The 23,529-nt window shown below is 33.9% G+C and overlaps 1 protein-coding gene across 1 annotated transcript in view; it reads left to right on the plus strand.

The window, feature by feature from the left end:
- Nucleotides 1-23,529, plus strand: part of LRP1B (LDL receptor related protein 1B) — a 1,972,098-nt gene that overhangs the window by 1,681,055 nt on the left and 267,514 nt on the right. The window contains exons 60-61 of the mRNA XM_068968462.1: nt 4,413-4,612; nt 22,701-22,889. Of these exons, the coding sequence (XP_068824563.1) occupies nt 4,413-4,612; nt 22,701-22,889 (389 nt within the window). The remainder of the gene's footprint in view (nt 1-4,412; nt 4,613-22,700; nt 22,890-23,529) is intronic.

Genomic DNA, 23,529 nt, shown 5'->3' on the forward strand with positions numbered 1-23,529 from the left:
ACCTTTCTAGCATGTGAAATGAGTGCAATTGTGTGGCAGTTTTAACATTCATTGGCATTGCCTTTCTTTGGGATTAGAATGAGCATACTTTTATCTTTAAAATGTCACTTCAACATAACAAAAATTAACTGTCATAGACATTAAATTGAATGTATGTTATGACTGGTTAACAGAAAATAAATTCATCTGCTCATTCATTTAGTCAACTCTTTTTTTTCTAGTGTATATCTGGCACTCTTCTAGGTATAGTATAAAATAAAAGATACAACCTCTGTTTCAAAGTACTGGTTGAGTTAGTAGGCAGATGAGCAAATAATTATCATACAACGCAGCACCTCTAATGTGGAGAAAACAGAACATGTGTCTGTCTCAACTGGAATCAGTGAGATTTTCTTGGAAAAGACTGATGAAGTATGAATTAGCCAGGTTATGCTGTCCACTTCAGAGCAGAACGCAATTCAGGCAAAAAAAAGTGTTATGGAAAAGTAAAGACATATAGGAGAGCATGGCATATTCAAAGAGTTGAAAAAATCTCATACAAAGGGAGCAAATTAACTATATATAATTGTGGAACTTTGATGCCAGTTTACAGAGTAAAAAGGAGCCAGGAATAAATCAAAATGTAATGCAACACAACAGCAACAATGAAACAAACCTTACAAGACTTGTGGCTTGGGCAAGGCAGGTAAACAGAAAAATGACTTCCTCAGAATAGGAGGAACATAGGAAAAGGGGCGGATACAAGAAAGTGGGATGACCTATTGGGAGTTGGAGTTCCAAATAATAATGATAATAATGATTACTACCACTTCTATAGTATTTTACAAATTAGAAAAATCTGTCTGTTTTATATCACTTTAGATGCTTATATTGCTTTCATAGAATCTCTGAAAAGACATGATTGTTTTTATTATTATATTTTTAGTACAAAGAAGAACAGGTTTCCTTGGTGGCTCAGAGAGTAAAGTATCTGTCCGCCATGTGAAAGACCTGAGTTTGATTTCTGGGTTGGTAATTTCCCCAAGAGAAGGAAGTGGTTACCCGCTCCAGTATTCTTGCCTGGAGAATTCTATGGACACAGGAACACTGTGGGCTACAGTCCATGGGGTCACAAAGAGTCGGACATATCTGAGCAACGAACACACACACTCACAAAGAATATTCAGCCAAAATGACTAAGTGATTTTCTCAGGATCATCTAGGTGATATGATATTAAACTAGGAATTTAATTCAGTTTCCAAGATTTGGTCAGCTCTTTTCTCTATTGCATCACATTAGAGTTTACAGTAACAAAATTACCTTGACTCATGCGCAGCTTTTCCAAGAGTCATTCAAACAAGGCATAGAAAACAAAAATTTTTCCTATTTTGACAATTTGCCTTTAACAGAATTTAGATTACTATAGATAGTATGAGTTATTTGGGAAATTAAAGAAACTGCATAATAATTACAAGCATGCCTAATTTTTAAATTGGAGTTCCCAGGTGGTTCAGTGATAAGGAATCTGCCTGCCAATATAGGAGATGTCAGATACCCGGGTTCAATCCTAGGGCAGGGAAGATCCCCTGGAGGAGAAAATCGCAGTGCACTCCGGTTTTCTTGCCTGGAGAATTCCATGGACAGGGGAGCCTGGCAGGCAATAGTCCATGCAATGGCAAAGAGTCAGACACAATGAGCACAAATGAGCTTTCACAAGCACAGGATTTACTGCGCATCTCTCTTTATGGGTGGTCAACTTCTGATGGCTTAATTTCATTACCTTTTCCATTCTTAAGCCTCATTAGTATAGATTTAAGCTTCTCAGTAAGTCTATACTAGACATTCTTGTCATTTTACATCTAAAACGCAACCTGTTAAATATTATCCCAGTGTAAAATTTATTGTAAATAATTAGAGGTGAAAAACAAAAAATGCTTCAAAATGCTTATCCAAGTGTAAAATTTATTGTAAATAATTAGAGGTGAAAAACAAAAAATGCTTCAAAATGCTTTTCTCTGTGAGGAGAAATTATTATTATTATCCCTTTTGAACATATAAATAAATCCAGGCTTGGGGTAGTTAGCTAAAGTGCCCAATTCACATGGTGCCCAATAGACCTGATATTTGAACTCAATAATCTGTTTCCAGGATTTTTATTTTTTGGTTTTTAGACTCTGCATAATGTTGATTAGAAAACAAAAAAATTACAAAGCAACATTATTCATGGAATATGAACTTTATCTTAAATATAAAAATGCTTTCTAAAAAAAGTCTGTAAATCTTGAGACCTGAGCCCTTGTTCTAGCTATCACTATTGTAACAGACTAGAACAAAGCTCATATTTTACAGTTTCAGTTTATAATGAAGTGAAGGCCTGAAGCTATGTGATATTCAAGACCTGTTGCAGCATTAAAATCTTTAAATTATACTTTATTCTAAATTCTGAAAAAGGAGAAATATCATTGCTATCAAGAAATTTGTAAGGTTGTTTTGAAGATAAGATTTATGCTCAAAGAGCTGCCAGTGAGAATAAGATTTTTCATGTCATTTTCCATTTAGGTAAAGTTGTCCTTCCTTCATTGGTGCCTCCATGGTAAAAAAAAACCTTTTATCCTAATAGTCTTTAAATTTTTTATTTTAACCTTCACCTCTATTGTATTCATTGAGAGATCTTTGATGGCAAAAAATATATGTTTACCTCTGTGTTCTCAGTGCTAAGTAATGTTTGATATATTCTGCTCAGTGAATCACTGTTTCAAGACACGTTTTTCAGTCCACTTAAGAATGGCTTGGGGATTTATCAGAGATGCCCCACCAACTGATTTATTGAGAGATTCTCTGATCTGAACCACAAGAAACTGTGTCATTACTGCTTTGTGGGTTCCTGTGTGCATGATATATGTGTTGTTCAATTATACAGATGATAAAGAAATTCTGTAGACCAGAAAGAGCTAAAGCAGAGTTCCGTAAAGTTTGTTTCCTGCAACCTGCTCTAGGAAAATAAATGGTATTACCCAAAACTATGTGATAAAAAAGGATATCATAGCTCTATCTTAGACGATCATTATATGTGTACAATATTAACAGCTTTGAGAAGTCCTATAATTAAAAAGAGGATGCTTACTTTGCTTAACAAAACCATTTTTCAAATATATAATTTTATAACATACCTTGAAAAATGTGAACTGACACAAATCAGAGAAAAATTTGTGGAGAACAGAGGAGACAATAAAAGTTATGCCTGAATGAAAATATCTATATAATTGAAGAGACAGGAGCAAGGCAGATGATATGATGAAAGCACAGAAGTAAAAATTATAGGACTATAAATACTCCAAGTAGGGCTCAGTTCACACATTTCAAAGTGGAAAGTCATTTGTAGAAGTCTGTTTGTGTCTCATAATGAAAAATTTGAATATCAAGGAGAGAATTTCAAGCCTCAAACTCTTACTGAGCTTATTGAGAGTAATGTAAGAGCTGTTGGACTCCATAAAATATGTTCTTCCTCTTCTTTCTGGTATCTTGGTTCAAGATGGTGATAATATTAGCCAAATAAAAAGTTCAGAATACAAACAAAAATTTAGATTTGCTATTACACAGAGGTTAAATTATTTGAAATTCATAATTTACTGTGTTGTTGCTGTTATTTGGTTGCTAAATCATGTCCAACTCTTTTTGACCCCCTGGACTATAGTCCACAGTGCTTCTCAGTCCATGCAATTTCCCAAGTAAGAATGCTGGAGTGATTTACCATTTCCTTCACCAGGGGACTTTCCAACCAAGCGATCAAACCTATGTCTCCTGACAGGTGGATTCTTTACCACTGAATCGCCAGGGAAACCCCATAATTTAATGACCTCAAAAACTTTATATTCATCTCCAAAAATTTGTAATACTTTGTTGATAGCATTTAATGGAGGAAATTATTTTTCACTTTTGTAATTAACTTAATTTTATATGATTTTAATTAATTTAAAGAATCACAATTAGCTAGTGGCTACCACATTGAACAATGAACATCCAAGAAAATACAATCTACTCCTCCATAATTCATTTTGAATTATTCATAGGTAAAACAAAAGAAAAAATACATCTAGGTTGTTTTATTCCTCTAACATTATAGATGCATTTTGAAAGTTTACATCTTTCATTTTGGACATCTGTAATTTGTTAACAGTTCCTGAAATGTTATATACATGAGTTGTTTGCTAAAGAAAACATGCTTAAAATTATCTGGGTATTTCAAAGTATGCTACATATTTAAAAAAAAAAATCATAGCAAAAGTTTGCACTACAGTATGCTTTTGCAAACTACAATTTAGAGACATATAAGAATTAATTTGGGAATAGCTGAGTAAATAAGAGAAATACTATATGGTGTTTTATTCCCTGAATGATTGTAAATAATATGTCTGCTGATTTTCTTTTCTAGGTATTTGTATTGGATTGACTGCTGTGAGTACCCTCACATTGGCCGTGTTGGAATGGATGGAACCAATCAGAGTGTTGTCATAGAAACCAAGATTTCTAGACCTATGGCACTAACAATAGATTATGTCAACCATAGACTTTACTGGGCTGATGAAAATCATATCGAGTTTAGCAACATGGATGGATCTCACAGACACAAAGGTTAGTCCAGTAGCACAAATGACTCAGTATTTCACCAGTTCATAAAATACTCATATAGAAAAAAAAAAAATATATATATATATATAGTTTTTTTATATACTTTCATCAAATACATTTCTTAATTTAATATTACATTATTATATTCCTTTGTGACAATGTTGGTTAATAAGAACTAGATCTGTTTATTTAGAACTTCTATAATCATGCACAAAAATCATTAACGTTGTCAATGTTTTCTCTAATTGCATTTTTCTAAATAGTTTTTATAGCAAGTAGATGATACTTTTATAAGTTAATATATACATATATCCCAATGAAATTGAAGCAGAAGAATAGTTGTTTGTAAAAATGAGGTTATTATTACAATCTGGTAGGTTTTGTTTTTAAATACTAAGTTAAAACTCTTTAAAGACAATGAAACTATCATTTACTTTATGAAACAGATTACATACATGATTACATTTATTGTTATTTAATCAACAACATCAACAAAAAGTAATATTAAAAATAGCTTTCAAGTTAGAGTAACATTTAGGAAATTATTAGAATATGAAAAAATATGAAATAATACACATACTTTATTTTTCCACTTTTTGTAACTCTGAATAGATTATAAAACTCTAAACATAAAACAAATGAAGGAAGCAATTTGATATGAGGGTGAATTAGGGATGAGCAAAAGGTCTTAGAGGGAAAAATATCTGAGGATAAATGAATTAAGAGCAGAAGAGGACATAATACAAAAGAACAGTATCAGATGAGGATGACACAAATTCAACAGAAACCACAAACAATTCAAATGAACAACTCAAAATATTTTAGATGCAGATGGCTCTTTATAGATTAAATTTTCCCCACAATGAAGATTAATCTCTTTAATATCTACTGACCTCATGTCACCTTTGTTATTAGATGTTTTCATCTTCAGATATCTTGTAAAGTACAAGTTGCAACCCCATGGACTGCAGTCCACCAGACTCCTCTGTCCATGGGGATTCTCCAAGCAAAACCACTGGAGTGGATAGCTATGCCCTCCTCCAGGGGATCTTCCCAACCCAGGGATTGAACCCAGATCTCCTGCATTGCAGGTGAATTCTTTACCAGCTGAACCACCAGGGAAGCTAATTTTCAGTGGGAGGTTCCAAGAAAAGCCTATACATTTATATGGCTTCTCTTAAGAGACTGCTTTCTTCTCTGGCAGTAAGCTTAGGTCGAAACATCTGGAAGAAGAAAAGACATGTTAAGAAAGAGATGATTTTTTATAATTTAATACTGTCAGATGAAGCTCTGCAAATTTATGCCAGTGTGGAGAAGGATGAAGCAACCAAGTTTTAAAAAAGAAAAAATTTTAAGTAGGAAGAAGCAAGTGGAATTAGGGGATTAAGAAGTACAAACTCCTATGTATAAAATAGAATATCTACAAAGATATAGTTTATAGCACAGGGAATATAGCCAATATTTTATAACAACTTTAAAAGCATAATCTATAAAATATTGAATCACTCTGTTGTATACCTGAACCAAGTATAATATTGTGAATCAATTATACCATATAAAAAACAAATTTAAAAAATAAATAGTAAAGGAGATTTATATCACTGAAATCACATCACTTCATAATTCTGCCCAAGTTATTTCTCAGTTGTTGTTTAAGCAAATATGTCCTCCTAACTAAACATACTAACAGAAAGTGCTTAGAGGTGCTTTTTTAAGTGTGGAACATTGAAGTATGACAAGTGTATTTGGATGAGTCATTTATTGAGGTGTTGGCATTCCAATTACAGAGATAAAGAAACTCATCAGGATGCAATTGGAATGAAGAGTTATTTAAAGATCACTTTAGGGTTTTAATTACAGCAAAAGTAATGTTGACAAATCAAAATTACACTTAGCATTCAGCAGTTATATCTCCTCTGAAGAATCAATAATGAAATGTTCTGCAACATTCGTAGATGATATAATTGAAAGTTTTATTGTAGCAATAAGTGATTTCCCCACGTAACCATTTTTAGCATGTACATAAAGCACTAAGTTGTTATGAATGTAGTTCTTTGTGCTAAAATTTCAATGTACAATAAAATTTAAACACTTTTTGTTTAGATAGGTGAATATTTAAAATATATTCTAGCATCAAATATTTGCCTATTTTTATTTGAGACTTTTGTTTGAATAACAAAAAACTGTAGTTAAATTATCTATTAGAAACTGTTGATTTTATCCCTGCCCCATTATTTTAAAATTATGTCAGATATGTGGATAATTAATGCTTTGAAAACTTGAAACAAATGTGTATAAATGAAGTATTTTTCAATCATAGTCTTGTGATGGCTTTGGTAGATGGACATACACAGTAAGAAGAAGTGAAACTAAATTTACTAAAGAGTAAAATATTTGACTGAAAGATATTCAGATATGATTATATTAACATTTAAAAATTCAACTTTTGAAAATCCCTTGAGGCTCAAGGTAGAGAGAAAAGGAAAGTAAAATTAGTTGCGGTTTTCAGAAATATTTCCTCCTGAAGGCTTTGTCAGAAAGACTAATGAAAAATTCATTAAGTGTCTTATTAGGCATCTGCCAATATCTGAATGCAAGCCAATAATTACATGGTAGTTACTAACAAGTTACTAATTGTAGACAGCCTGAATTATGCCATCTCCATAGCCAATGAAAAAACATCAATCATTTACAGTGTTTGTAAAGAGGAATAGGATTTTTCGACTCCTTGAATTTGTCCCCTAAAGACATCAGAAACACTGTGGTTTTCTGTTTGTATATTTAGACTTGGAAAATCAGACTTTTATAACAAGAATAAGTTTTGTGTTTGGTTGGTCACTGACCTCTCTTCTCTCTTAACAGACTAGTATTATCACTCCCATTTATTCTTTTTATTAAAACTACAGCCAGAGCTCATCAAAGAATGGGAGTCAGTTATATGAAAGTAATCTTAACATAAAAAGGGTGCATAAAAATTTCATACTCACTATTTTTTATGTCAAATTTTAATATTGGAGAAAAACTAAACCATGGTCACTTTACAGTTTAGATGGTTTTTCCTCCAAAACATGTCCTGGTTTAAACCATACAGCATTTCCATAAATAAAGCATCATTTTATTATTATTTATGAGCCTAAGAATTTCTGAAAGTTCTGCATTCTGTGCCCTAAGTGATAGATCAGATTACCTTCAGGAGACATGTGACTTGCAGTTTGCTTAAGAATCTGCATCCATTTTTCTCTGCCATCTCTTCTAACCTAACCCACCTTCTTAACAAATCCAAACACTAAGTCATAATTTTTTTTTTTTTAAGAGAGAATTTGCTCTCCTGGGAACATTTAAGTGTAGTCTTAGTCCCGTGAATCTTTCCCTAATTCTTGTGTGGATTATTCTATTGGTTTTTGCTTCAATAATTGCATAATGAAATGATATAATAAGACTATAGAATAGTATGCATATTACTGGATAATTGAGACAGTTTATTTTAAATCAAATTTTCATTGTTCATTTTTAAACTTTCTCTGATTTTCTTTTTGTTGTTGTTAGATCTGCCCATTCATTCATTCAATAAACATTTACAATTGTTTCTTTCCATGCCATGTATTATATCAGACCCTGGAGTTACAAAGATGAATAAGTCCCTGTCTTCAAAGAACCTGTTTAGTTGTTGGGGGAGACTGATATGCAGATAACAACATATATCAGATTGGGATTAGAGGTATATGTACAATATTGCCAAAATTCAGGTTGGAGTAAGGAAGTGTTTGGTGAAGTGATGGGATATCTGAAAAGTCTCAAAGATGGAGGACAAGCTCTCCATATGGAGAAATGTAGGGAGGATTCATCACCCAGAGGGAACAGCATGTGCAAAGATAAAACAGAGTCTTGAAGCAGCAAGGGGTTTACATAATTTGTAAGCTAGAAGTCATATAAGAAGAAAATAATGACACTAGATGAATAAGGGCAAATTGCTGCCAGATTATGACAGTCCTGGTATGCTAGGTAATTTGGAATTTATCCTTTAGGTCATAGTGAGCCATTGATGGCATTTAGTTGATAGAATGTCATTATTACATTTGACAACCACATGAAAAATGAAAGACCCTGGAAGGGCAACCAATTTAGAGGCTGTTAAAATATTTTAGGAGAAAACATTTGAAGTGATTATAGCTGTGGGAATGGGCATAAAGTGTTGCATTCAGCCGTTATTTAGCAGAATAAGGAGGACAGATCTGTAAAGCTAAAATAGCAAAAATATTGGTGGTTGAGTTGCAAACATGAAGCGAATGATTTGTATTTTTATATACTTAACCAGGGGGAAATACCTTACAGTTAGAAAACATTAATTTCACATATATTTCTACATTTTTTAAAGAAATAAAAGGCACCAAACTAAGTATAATTAGAGATTCTTCTTAAAAAGCTCTGACTTAATGAGAGGTACACTTATTCAACAGAAGGGTCAACATCAAAGAAATTCTGACAATTTACCTAGAAGAAACATTGCAAAAGAGTGAATCTCTCTCCTCCTGCTATCCCTTGATATATAAAATATGTCCAGTGAGAAACTTGCCAATTTCAGTGTTTTCCAGATTGAAATGCTGTTTTTAAGTTTAAATCTGCCTTTATACAAAAACAGAGAGATTTTAAATATATTCTAATCACAGTGATTCTAAATAATATCATTCTTATAGATCTATATTTTGGGGACTGATTTCTTACCACTCCCAAACCATAATCCTCCCCTGAGAATTTTAGGCTTTGACACTTGATAAGAAGTTCTAAAACTTTATTGGAGCACAAATCTTTGGGTTTGAGTCTCAAACTGGAGAAGAAAAACCCTTAGTACCCTTTAAATGTTGGAAAACCTAAGGATGCGGGTGGGTTGGGGTGGGATCCACTGCTAGAAAACTCTTTCACCCTAAAATGTGTGTGTTGCTTCACTGGGTCTCAGTTGCCTCATCCATAGAAATAAGGGTATTTGGGGAAATGACATCAAAGGGGAATTCCAGAACTAAAGTTCTAAGGCTCCAGTTAGGTGGATCACTTTAGAATTTTTGCCAAATTATAGTTTTAATTTCAGGTAAGTCTTCAATTTAAGCCTGACAGGGGTTGAAAATCTGTAATAATCAGATGTATTTCCTTAATTAAAATCTCAAATTTCCTATCCAATACTCAGTTTTCTCTGAGTGTTACTGCAAAAGTTATTAACATCTTTTAAAGATGTTATTTATGACCTTATGAAACTGATAAGAGAGGTGAATACTTATGTTCTTGATAATGACGTTGTATTAGATGTTTTGCATGTACTATTTATTAACATCATTATTGATTTTCCGTGGAAATTTTCTTGACTTAATACTGTTGTTCCAAGAGATGGAACGAACCCCTTATAAACTCATACTTTATCAGAAGCCTACCATGTTCAAGAAACTGCTAGATTTAATAACACATGCTTTTTTAGTCATTCCATCAATTGAGCACTATGTGTCATCAAAGTCATTTTGCAGCAACGAAATGGGTTTACAGAGATTAAGTAATTTGTCCAAAGTCAAAGAGCTTGTCCTTCGAATTTGAACCCAGATCTAACAGGTACCAAAACCTCTCACACAGGTCCCCCTTGTCTTCGAAAAGTTGGCTGATGGATTTGTTGTCTGCTTGCTATAGTTTCTAATAGCAACAGTTACAGCATAAATGCACTGTTATAAAAATAACAGTATATCCATACTTAAATTCTTTCAGATTGATGTACAAAGTAGACATAGATAAGTTACAAAACATTTGAGAAATTAGCAAACAAAAAATTAAGCCATCAGAACATAACTATTCTAAATGAAAGTGTTCAGTTCAGTTCAGTTCAGTTCAGTCACTCAGTCGTGTCCGACTCTTTACGATCCCATGAATCGCAGCACACTAGGCCTCCCTGTCCATCACCAACTACCGGAGATCACTCAGACTCATGTCCATCTAGTCAGTGATGCCATCCAGCCATCTCATCCTCTGTCGTCCCCTTCTCCTCCAGCCTCCAATCCCTCCCAGCATCAGAGTCTTTTCCAATGAGTCAACTCTTCGCATGAGGTGGCCAAAGAACTGGAGTTTCAGCTTCAGCATCATTCCTTCCAATGAACACCCAGGACTGATCTCCTTTAGAATGGACTGGTTGGATCTCCTTGCAGTCCAAGGGACTCTCAAGAGTCTTCTCCAACACCACAGTTCAAAAGCATCAATTCTTAGGCGCTCAGCTTTCTTCACATTCCAACTCTCATCCATACATGACCACTGGAAAAACCATAGCCTTGACTAGACGGACCTTTGTTGGCAAAGTAATGTCTCTGCTTTTGAATATGCTATCTAGGTTGGTCATAACTTTCCTTCCAAGGAGTAAGTGTCTTTTAATTTCATGGCTGCAGTCGCCATCTGCAGTGAGTTTGGAGCCTCCCAAAATAAAGTCTGACATTGTTTCCACTGTTTCCCCATCTATTTCCCATGAAGTGATGGGACCAGATGCCATGATCTTCGTTTTCTGAATGTTGAGCTTTAAGCCAACTTTTTCACTCTGCACTTTCACTTTCATCAAGAGGCTTTTGAGTTCCTCTTCACTTCCTCCCATAAGGGTGGTGTCATCTGCGTATCTGAGGTTATTGATATTTCTCCCGGCAATCTTGATTCCAGCTTGTGCTTCTTCCAGCCTAGCGTTTCTCATGATGTACTCTGCATATAAGTTAAATAAGCAGGGTGACAATATACAGCCTTGACGTACTCCTTTTCTTATTTGGAACCAGTCTGTTTTTCCATGTCCAGTTCTAACTGTTGCTTCCTGACCTGCATATAGGTTTCTCAAATGAAAATGTATATCTTGTTCAATCTAATTTTTGTATCTTTATTTAGAGGGGTGAAGAAAGCAGTCATATTGTTAATAAGGTACACCTTGCTTTACATAGGGACATTTTGATTTTACTGTTTGCTGTTTCCAAACTAACTGGAAAACTTCTAAATCTTATTTGAAAATTTATGTTATACAATTCTGAAATTTGAACACAGCAAAGATCTTTTGTCATTAATTTTATGTGTTGAAACAATAGCTTTCTTTGAATAAAATGTCTATAAAATAATTTACAAATATCTTCTGAGAAAAATTTCTGCCTCCACTCTGCTCATCTTCATGTTAGAGATTCTATTTCTCATCTAATAAAAAGAAAATGAAATACCAGAAAATTACATTTAGATAACAGTTTCATTCTGCCTGCTTTTATCAAAGAACATAGATTCAGAGTTAGTTTTTCTCATTTTGTTTGAGTTGCCATTGAACTTGAAATAGAGAGGTAGTTTCTTAACAAAAAGACTGAAAATACTGTGTAAACAGTGATAACACAAGGGTGAGTTAAAAAAACATTGTTGACCTTGAGTTTTAAAATTCTTTGTTCTAGTAATTTTTTTCAGAATATTCTTCTCTGGGTCACTGGATGATTTAACCTTGTGTTAAATCAGTTGGCCAGGTACATTTTTAATCCAGCATACTGAAAAAACATACACTCATAACTACTAATTTCTCAGAAGAGTAATCATTGATTATGATTCTAAACTGCAGTTTATCACTGAACTGTCTTTTATTTTGTGGAAAACTTGTTTAAAATCATGTGATTATGTGGACAATAATTTGTTTCTGTACTCCTAGACCTGAATCCTCATGTTGTAACGTCAGTACTGTAGTCCAGCTCTTTTGTTTGGTTATTGTTCTGGGAATCTAGTTTGTGTTTTGAGGGGGCAGTTCTATGTTTGGACTTAAAAATCCGAATCATAACCCATGCAGCGATCATATAATCAATGTTGGGAAAATAATCCAGATCTCAGCATGCTACTGGTGAAATAGTGAAAGTCTATTGAAAAGGTTTTGTTCTGAGGGGAAAAAACACTGAAAAAGACAAAGGGAGTATTTTGTGCTTATATATCCAGCAACTCTGTAGCTGTTGCACTTAGGTTTTCAGAAAATGTAAATATTCATTGAAGCCCACTGAAAAAAGGCAGAGAATCTAATAAACATCATCATCCAATTTTACAATATTCTAGAATGTTTCTTTCTTGGTAAGATACTGCATTTTAGTACTTTTGAAAAAAATTCCCCATCATTCACAGTCCATTACAAACAGTCGACTTCACAGGCTATTTTATGCCAACAGTGTTGATGTGCTGCTGTTTACAATACAATAAAAGTTAATGGAAGGGAGCAAAATGCAATTCAGTTACTATAGAAATGTTCCTGAACCAGTAAAATAAATTGAAATTAACTGCCATTTCTAAAAAGTCTTAGAGTTTCAGTATCAATCATGTCTTTTACTTTTGTTTCTTAAATAGAACATGTTACATTAAATTGTGTATATGTTTAAATAGATTATCAGTTTGCAAATGTCACATACATTCCATATACTATTTTAAAATATAATTTCAAGTATTACCATAATATGACTTTTTCAGCCACTTTCAATAGTGTTATCTATCCCAATTATGACATGGTACATCCTTTGGGATTAGTAAATTTGGTTTTGGTTAGGGTACTCTCTAATTTAGGCAAGTTGCTTTGCCACACTATAGTTCAAAGTTCTTATCCATAAAACAGATAGTCAGTGATTTTCTAATATTTCTTAAAGGAATTGACTGAGGTTGGAATTGGGACAGAGGAGGTCTCTTCTACCAATTAGTTCACTTATTCTTAGTTATTACTAAGACTACTAGATCACACTTGAAAATACTTGTAATGTGTTACATTCTCCTCTGTTTTTATTCTAGAAGCATATTAATAATTGGAGGAATGTGTGAAGACCAGATATTACATTCATGCAAATGACTTTACCTGATAATCTGTCCCAAAGGCAAAGTGCTTTTCAAAGATTTCAGCTTTTATTAGGACTCTCAAAGAAAAACATTCCTAATGCATACATATGTGGAATGTCATCATTTATATTTGCTACTGATGATCAGCTCTGAAAATACATTTCCAAGTATCTGTAATGTTTTGTATCACCAGTAGAAAAGTCCAGAGAGTTTCAAAGTGACTGAAATATATCTTTATGAAGTGCATATAGCAGTGTTTACGTCAGAGATTGGAGAGCAGTGTCATCAAGAGAAGATATTTATAGGCACAGTCCAGTTTTCAAAATAAATGAACTACAATTTATGTTGCATGCTGATACAGCCTCACATTTATCAACAAAATGCCCTTTTTATATATTAAATATTAAAGTGGCCATCTGAAAGGTGAAAGGAGCTAGTTGCTCTGTTGTGTCCAACTCTTTGCAGCCCCATGGACTGTAGCTCTCCAGGCTTCTCTGCCCATGGAATTTTCCAGGCAGAAATACTGGAAGGGTTGCCATTTCCTCTTCCAAAGCATCTTTCTGACCCAGAGATCAAACCCATGTCTCTTGTGTCTCTTGAATTGGCAGGTAGATTCTTTATCACTAGCGCCACCTGGGAAGCCCATATATGGGTGATCATGAATAATTTATAATATAATAATATATATAATATATATATAATATATAATATAATGATTTATAATTTATAAATTTATAATAATTTATATCATGAATAATTTAAAAATATATAAGTAAAGGACAAGTGAGGCCAATACTGTGGCTACCTGATGCAAAGAGCTGACTCATTGGAAAAGACATGTTGGGAAAGATGGATGGCAAAAGAAGAAGAGGGTATCAGAGGATGAGATGGTTAGACAGCACCACCAACTCAATGGATATATACTAGAGCAAACTCCAGGAGACAGTGGAGGACAAGGAAGCCTGGCTAGCTATAATCCATGGGGTCACAAAGAGTTGGACACAATTTAGTAACTGTACAACAAGTGAGGAAGGGAAAGGGATTAAATTATATTAAACTAAATATTCCTAATCTATGTAGAAAGTATATATTTGAGGTGATGAGTAGACAAAAGGAGGCAAGGAATTCTGGAAAAGGATAGGCAAACAATGCCTTCTGCCTTTTAATAATGGCTTTAATTTAAAGAAGGGCTGTAAATAATGTCTATAATTAACCATCATATATTACATTTACTTAAAAAGTTTATAGATGTAAGTGTCCCACTCTAAACTACTGCATTAAAGAGGAACATGTAACTTTTATTTGGACATTTAATCAGTGTCAATATTCAAAATCAGCCACATATAATACACCTTGGTAGAATTAGCTCAGATCTGCTATGCACTATGACATACTCCAAATGGAAAAACTTTATTTTTCCTCCTCTGCAGGGTCTCAGTGATGGATGAACTTATTGAAAGATACTATTTTTGTTGGAAAAAAAAAATTTTTGAACATTTTATCATCATGTTTACTAATGTTGACTATTCTTAGTGTTTCTACCGTTTGTTAACGCTTTTCTTCATTTTGAACAATGGATTATGGATGCATTTGCCTGAATTTTTTTTTTTTTTGTAGTATTGTTTACATTAAGTATGGTTGTATTAAAGAGTAGGCAAATATTCAAATCTTCATGGAGCAAATGTTAACTGGAACATTTGCTGTTGTAGATGGTTCTGAGGAAATAATTATTTTTAAAAAATCTTCTGCAGATAATAACACTGAAGTTGGTGCATAATTACTAAAAAAGAATGAATGTCCTAGACCCAAAGGGCACATAAAGCATACTGTTTTTGATGGGACATTTGTAACTAAAGCTACTGACTCAGCAACAGTCATTGTCTGGAAATTAGTATACTGTGGCCATTTTGCACTCCACCCACTCCCCTCCATTACTCTTCATAAACTAAAAACTGTTATTCACCCATATACTCACCACAGTCATGAATCTTCCACTTCCTTTGACATGTTAAACCAGTTTCTTCCATCTTCTAATTTCATCATCTGTTTATCAGCCTACACTCCTTCTGTAGCCCTTGATTCATCTCACCTCATTTTTTGAATTCTAATTGTTTTTCTTTGTTTAATTTCTTCCTTTTTGGTTTTCATGTTCTACTTTTTAAATTCATCCTCTGACTTCTCTACATCCTGTATTGTACATTATCCTTTTAGAAAGAAGCTGGAGAAATTGTTAGTGTCAAGGTCTCAGAAAAGAGGATTGGTGAAGATCCTGATCTTTTCTTCTGAGTCAGGCTATTTCAGTCAAGCTGAATAGCTTGCACAAGTACTGCATGGAAAATGGCTGTCACTGAGGGTTTTCATTCAGGAAAGAGATATGCAAGATGGAAAAAAAAAAAATCTATTGGAAGCATTAACTGGAGGGAGTTCTAGTTTCTTTACCTTTGTATCTTTTCCATGCTCCATATGCTAGAAAGCTGACTTCTGTGGACTGCATCACCCCAGCTCTTTTACCATTCGGCCTCAAATTGGATTTAAACCATGGAAAGAATTGACAGGAGATTAAATAGTGGAAGAAGAAAGAAGCCAGAGTATTCATTTATCCCCTTTCCCTCCATGCCCAACCACAGTGGTTTGGCAGGGGCTGAGCTCCTCCACCACTTGCCCTCTGCCATTGGTGCATGTGTGCCTAGACGCTTCAGTTATGCCTGACTTTTTGCAGGCACATTGCCTACCAGTCTATGGACTGTAGCCCACTAGGCTGCTCTGCCCATGAGGTTCTCCAGGCAAGATTACTGGAGAGCGTTGCCATGCCCTCTTCCAGGTCGACTCTGGGTAGCTGGCTCTTTTTCCTTCATTACAGTTTTTACCAGCTTCTGGCAACAGATTTAGGAAAGGACTTAATCTATCATCAGTTCCTTAGCCACACTTCTGTAAATTATTTTGAGAAAATAGTATAATTCCTTGCGCAAAGACTGACCTCTTTCACTTAAAGTCTTTTCAATAATCATTAAAAAGTGTTCCCTGTTTACTATAGGAAACTTGGCTGACACAAAAAGACTGGAAGAGTTTAAAAGTAATGAGAGGAGTTAGACTAATTTTGTTATGTTTCAAGTGTGAAGGAATGTGAAACTTTACTTGGGGCAATGACACCAAAATTAAGAAAAATGGAAAGTCTTAAATATATTAAAAATCAAAACATGATATAATTTAACATAAATATTTTATTTGATATGTTTATTTATTTTAAAGTTTAATGACATTAGGCTTCCAAACTGTAAATAGAGTGAGGGTCAGGTTGACTTTATCAGATCATTGAGGTTTTCCAAACAATACATAAATTCTTATAACCAAAAGAAAAAAAATCAACATTCAAGTTACTCTGTAATTTTAATTCTTTCATAAAAATAACTATAATTTGGTGATTACATTCTATGAATTTTTTTCTTCTTTTAAAAATATTTATAATAGTTTTTAAGTCAAAAAAGTAAAATTTGCTCTGTACCTGTGGTGGATTCATGTTGATGTATGGCAAAACCAATACAATATTGTAAAGTAGTTAACCTCCAATTGAAATAAATAAACTTAAATTTTAAAAATATTTTAAAATATGACTTATATCCTTGAAGTAAATCTTAGAGAAAAAATGAGAAAAAACACACAACATCAGTAGTAAAATTTCTATTTAAGTACTAACTATAATTTCTATTTAAGATCAAAACCTGTTGTTATTCAGTCACTAAGTCACGTCCAACTCTTTGTGACCCCCATAGACTGCAGCATGCCTGGCTTCCCTGTCCTTCACTATCTCCCAGAGTCTACTAAAACTCGTGTCCATTGAGTTGTTGATGCCATCCAACCATCTCCCCTTTCTCATCCCCTTCTCCTGTCCTCAATTTTTCCCAGCATCAGGGTCTTTTCCAGTGAGCTGGCTTTTCACATCAAGTGGTCAAAGTGTTAAAGCTTCAGCTTCAGCATAAGTCCTTCCAATGAATATTCAGGGTTGATCTGAGTCTGCCATTATTCCAATGCAATATCTTACCCCAAATACCAACTATGAGATTTTAAACCAACCAAAGATGAGTTCTGTATTACTGGTTTATTTTGTTCTTAAGTATTTAAACTAGATTAATCCAAAATATAAAATTAGATTGGTATTATCCAGGAATGTGATTATTTAGCATGATAAATAATATTCAAAAAAATGAATAATCAAGAGTATTATAATAGAGTACCTCTAACTATGAGGCAACAGATAAATTGAAAGCATATTCTGTACTTTCAATTTTTCTGCTTATTGTAATTACTAGGAACCTAATCAGGATTGCATCCAACTAGACTACAGGGAAAAACTCCACAAAAGAATATTTCCTTATTTTTTGCCAAATATCAACTTCTTTCTTCTGATACATGTAGTCTATGAAATAAAAATTAGGAGCCTAGTGCTTGAATGGAATGCTGGAACACTACAATAAATAATGCTGTTATACAAAATAGAGGCCTAACAACAGAAAGCAGCTTTAAAATAGTTTTTAAATATATAATAAGTACCTGTTAAACTGCAGCCCACGCAACACTTCTGTTTTTTCTGTCTTTTGTATGTCTGTTGAATACCTGTAAAATGAAAGCTTCCTTGCATTTATTTTTTACATTTTTCTTTTAATTAAACAAAGGCAGTCTTATGTTTGAAAGGGGGGCATATTATTTTTCTCTTAAAAAGGATACCCATTATCATTTTGAGAAAACATTGACTACTTTTTTTCATAAAATCAATGATATCTCAGTAAGAATTTGTTTGTTAAATATTTCCCTCACATCACATTTCATATTTATGTATATATATATACATATATATATAGTTTATTTTGTCAGCTCTGCTAACTACCAAATTACATTGCAAGACATCTTTTTGTTACTCTGTATTATGTATATGTATATAAAACACATATATGTATATACTATGCAAATATATTGTGGGCTTCCTTGGTGGTTCAGATGGTAAAGAGCTTGCCTGCAATGCAGGAGACCTGGGTTCAATCCCTGGGTCAGGAAGATTCCCTGGAGAAGGGAATCACTACCCACTACAGTATTCTTTTGTGCAGAATTCCGTGGACAGAGGAGCCTTGTGGGCTGCAGTCCATGGGGATGCAAAGATTGAGACACAACTGAGCGACTAACACACACTTGCATATATATTACAGATATGTTATAGATACACACACATATATGTGTACATATTTACATGCATATCTATAAGGTAAAAATAAGTAAATAGAGATACAACCCAAAATAAGCAATTTTACTTTTCTCATTCTAAATCAGGAACGTTTCTCATAACAAAATATATAAGGCTCGGAATACCTTATTTACTCCCAGTATAGTCTGAACTCTTCATGAATTGATGGAAAAATAAGCATAGCATTCATTCATTTATGCTTATCATTTATCAGTTAATAAATAGGAATTTTTTTCACAGAAACTTTGTCAAATAACTCTTGTGAAGAAATTTTAGGTTCTAAATAAGAAATGAAGGCATACTGCCAAGTTATTAGCCAAACCCTGGAAAATGCAATAGATAAAGGTTTTTGTTTGTTTTGCTCTTTTTTGTTTTTCTTAATTTTTATTGGCATTGTTTGTGGTATTAGGGAACACATCACTATGTCTTAGTAGCTTGTTGGAGCCACTATATTGTTACAGAGGTGTGAGACTAGATTTCATATTTGGTGTTTTTACTTCATTTATTTTTTTAGAAGAGAGGCTTTGATGGCTGTGTTTGATGCTTGTGGTTTGGGAAATAAGCATGTATACCCAATGAATTAGGCCTGAAGTGAACTTTTAAAGCCACTAGAGATAGTCCTATTCTTTGTCAATATCACACAAGGAATTGAATCAAACAGATGGTCACTGGGCAAATGTACTACTTTTCTTCACTTTGACCTGACTTTTCTATGTGCTTTGTACATTCAGCTATGTGGCATTCTTCTCTGAAATAAGAGTCCATCTTTCTGATCTCTATTTACTTATATGACTATCTGATAACAGGTTTTCTGGTGGGCAGTCACTGCATACTTAGAGGTAGCAAACCTGCCCTTACCTTAAATTGTCCCATGTCTGAAAATGATAGTAATGGAACTGATTTCAAGTAATTAATAAAATGATTTTCCCATGGAGCTTAAGAAAGTAGTTCCATTGTTTTAAATGCTTGTGTTAGTTTTCTAAGGCTGCCATAGACTTGGAAGATTAAACCACAAAAGTGTATTTTCTCATAGTTCTGGAGATTGGAAGTCCCAGACTGAGATGTGGTGGCAGGCTTGGTTTCTCCTGAGGGCTCTCCCTTTGGCTTGTGTTTAACTGTCTTCTTGCTGTGCCTTCACGTGGCCTTTTATCACTAGGTGCACACCCCCGGTGTTGCTCTCTTCTTAGAAGAACACTGTTATATTGAATTAAGGTCCCACTCACAGGGTTCATTTAGTCTCACTTACTTCTTTAAAGGCCCTACCTTAAAATACAGGGATATTGAGGTCTAGGGTTTCAACATACGAATTTTGAGAGGACACAATTCAGTTTATAACCACACTTTACCTCACTCGGATGACTTTCTCTGAGTCATAGCTAGTAGCTAAAGTGGCAAAGAACTCAGAAGCCAGCAAATCTGAATTAGATTCAAATACCAATATCTTCATTTACTAGTTTGTTTGTTTTTTTTTTTCCCCCATCCTCTCTGGTCAAATTACTTGTTTTCTAGATTTTATCTTAGCTTTTTTTTATCTTAAAGTGAGGTCAACTATTTCATGATGAAGCTGTTTTGAGTATTAAATGAATAGGTGTACAAAGCTGATATCTTTCTACAGGGTTTCTTGGTCTCAGAACTATTGATGCTTGGGCCTGATAACTCTTCCTTCTGGGACCAGAATTGCCTCCTCTACTCATTGAGAACAAAAGGCCTATTTTCTGGCACCCATGGGCTGAATAAATGTCAACTTTAGTTACTTATTGAATACTTCAACAGACTATAGTATTTTTGAGATGCTAAAAGACAAGTTCCTACAATAATTTCACTTTTTGTATAGAAATTAATCAAATATCTAGTGGACTGAGATTGTTTTAGTTCAGTTCAGTTCAGTTCAGTCGCTCAGTCGTGTCCGACTCCTTGCGACCCCATGAGTCGCAGCACGCCAGGCCTCCCTGTCCATCACCAACTCCCGGAGTTCACTCAGACTCACGTCCATCGAGTCAGCAGTGATGCCATCCAGCCATCTCATCCTCGGTTGTCCCCTTCTCCTCCTCCCCCCAATCCCTCCCAGCATCAGAGTCTTTTCCAATGAGTCAACTCTTCACATGAAGTGACTAAAGTCCTGGAGTTTCAGTTAGCATCATTCCTTCCAAAGAAATCCCAGGGCTGATCTCCTTCAGAATGGACTGGTTGGATCTTCTTGCAGTCCAAGGGACTCTCAAGAGTCTTCTCCAACACCACAGTTCAAACGCATCAATTCTTCAGCACCCAGCCTTCTTCACAGTCCAACTCTCACATCCATACATGACCACTAGAAAAACCATTGCCTTGTTTAAAGTGGTGATTAATTTTTGTACCCCTAATTAATGATATAATTACTTTCTTGTCATCTAAGGAAATCTGAGTTGAATATTTCTGAGACTTTCATTTTTTCTTAAAATGTTTATTTTATTTTGGAAAGTTTCAAGCAAACACATTTATTGAAAGATTGTTTTGATGATCACATATCACCAAGAGTCATCCAATTATTAACATTTTGCCATATTTGTTTATCTTTCTGAAATGAACTTGTATAGCTGAAGGGGGGGGAATGGGCATAGCTTATATAAACGACTCAGTCATAATTTATTTTGGTAAAATGTCCTACTGATCATCTTTCTTTATCCAAGTCTACTTATCACTGTGGCAATGGGCTCCACAATTGGGAGTTACACGGATAATTCACTTTGAGTTTCTGATATAAGTGTGCACATCTGAATTTTTTTAAATTTTTTTTACATCCTTCATATGCATAGTCTGTTCTGAGATGGATTTCAGACTAGACACTACATTATTTATAGTAGTCAGTGAGTCTTGTTTCTTTTGTTTCTACATTTTCTTAGTCATAGTGAATTCTCCAATCATATTTGGCACACCTGAGTAAAAATAGCAAATTATTAGATCAAAATTGCTGTTTCTAGTTAATAATATAAATTTACCCAACATTTTAAAAGTAAGACTATAAACCTCCCTGGAAAAAGTGAATTATATTTTAAGTTTTTTTAGTTTTTCAGTGACTGTTGAGTATCAAACATTAATTCTATCATTAAAATCTAATCTATAAAAGAGTACATATTACCTAGATAGTACCATTTTTCATTAATGAACACTTTGCAGGATTTCTAAAAGTAGATCTGAAAATTTATATTGAGAAATATTTTGGAATGTTTGTGCAAATTAGGCAATTTCCATTTTCTTTATTTATTGCTTTTAGTGAAAAGAATTGAAGAAACCTCTATCACATTTTAAAATGATTTAACTCCAAACCACCAAACAAATTTATTGCCTCTTATTTACCTGATAGGACCCTGGAATCTCTTGAATGAAAAATTAACTTTTGTGATGCTCAATTTACATTTAAACCCAGTTGTGTCATGAACGTATAACTATAAAACAGTTTTAATCTACAACTAAACAGGTTTATGATAGTTAAGTCTGCATGATACATTGTTATTTGTTGCATTTATATTTCTCCATCCTGATCCCGGCTTATTTTGCAAGTAAAAATAGTCATAAAACCTCAGTGACTAAAATGGTTAATAGTACTCTTACAGTCACTCTGTCTCCATGTAGATAGATGTTTCATCCTGGATATATACTTTAGTCCATTTAAAATGTGAGAAAGCAGTACAGTGACCTGTGGATTTAAGGAGGATTTTAGTTAAAAACAACTGGATGGAGATGTACATATGTATAGTTTTTAAATGTTGGATGTCATTTGTTTCTGGTGGAACAGTCTTTACTTTTGAGCAGGACTGAACTCATTTTCTTCCCAGTGGTTGAACCAATCTAAACCTGAGCAAAGCAACTTCCTGCACTAGACCCTGCATTCTCTTAACTGGTAATAAAGAACCTTGCCGGCCTGACAGGTTGTCACAGCAATTATTCACATGAAGTTCTGTCGCAGTTGTATCTGTCAGCCCATGTAGTATTGAATATTTTAACTGGCAGTCTTCCAAGACTGAACATTAATCTTACCATCTCCTATTACAGTCCCTAATCAAGATATTCCAGGGGTGATTGCACTAACATTGTTTGAAGACTACATCTACTGGACTGATGGGAAAACCAAGTCACTCAGCCGTGCCCATAAAACCTCGGGAGCAGACAGACTCTCACTGATTAACTCATGGCATGCCATCACAGATATCCAGGTGTATCATTCTTATAGACAACCTGATGGTAATTATTCTTTCCATGATTTCCATAAATGCATCAACATATTTTAGTAACATTCCATTTTGTTTCCTTTAGGTTTAAAAGTAAATTTATTTTTGAGAAAGATTATTAGATTTCATTGCATAGAATAATTGTATAGAATGAATTCAGCTGATATCAAAAACTGCTGTTAAGGGATATGGTTTCAAGATCAATAAAACTACAAGGAATTGATTTGTTGAAATCATATTAAGCTAAATGACATGAGTACATATAGTTGGAGAAGTGAATACTGCATTCTTGAAATCATATATTTACAAAATGGTTATAGGATTCCAGTTTCTGGAGTGCTAGGTGAAAGAAACTATATTTAAGTAGTTCTGGGGGTCCAAAATTGAGAAATGTATCAAGCATATGTCTAGTAGGAATTTTATCAGGCCATATGGAATAAGGTTTTGATTATTTTGCTGAAAACATACATTTGGCTTGGAAAAGAAAGCCACTGTACCCTCAGATATAGATCATCATTTCATTATTTTATTTTACACTTATATTTCTAATCTTATGTACATAGTCATCCAAAATACTTCTAGTCTTTGTTTATTTTTCTGATGGACACTTTTTTCCTACTAAGATACTCACTATAGTAGAAGTGCATTTTAAA

This window comes from Capricornis sumatraensis, chromosome 3, assembly GCF_032405125.1.
Source record: "Capricornis sumatraensis isolate serow.1 chromosome 3, serow.2, whole genome shotgun sequence".
Classification (NCBI taxonomy): domain Eukaryota; kingdom Metazoa; phylum Chordata; class Mammalia; order Artiodactyla; family Bovidae; genus Capricornis; species Capricornis sumatraensis.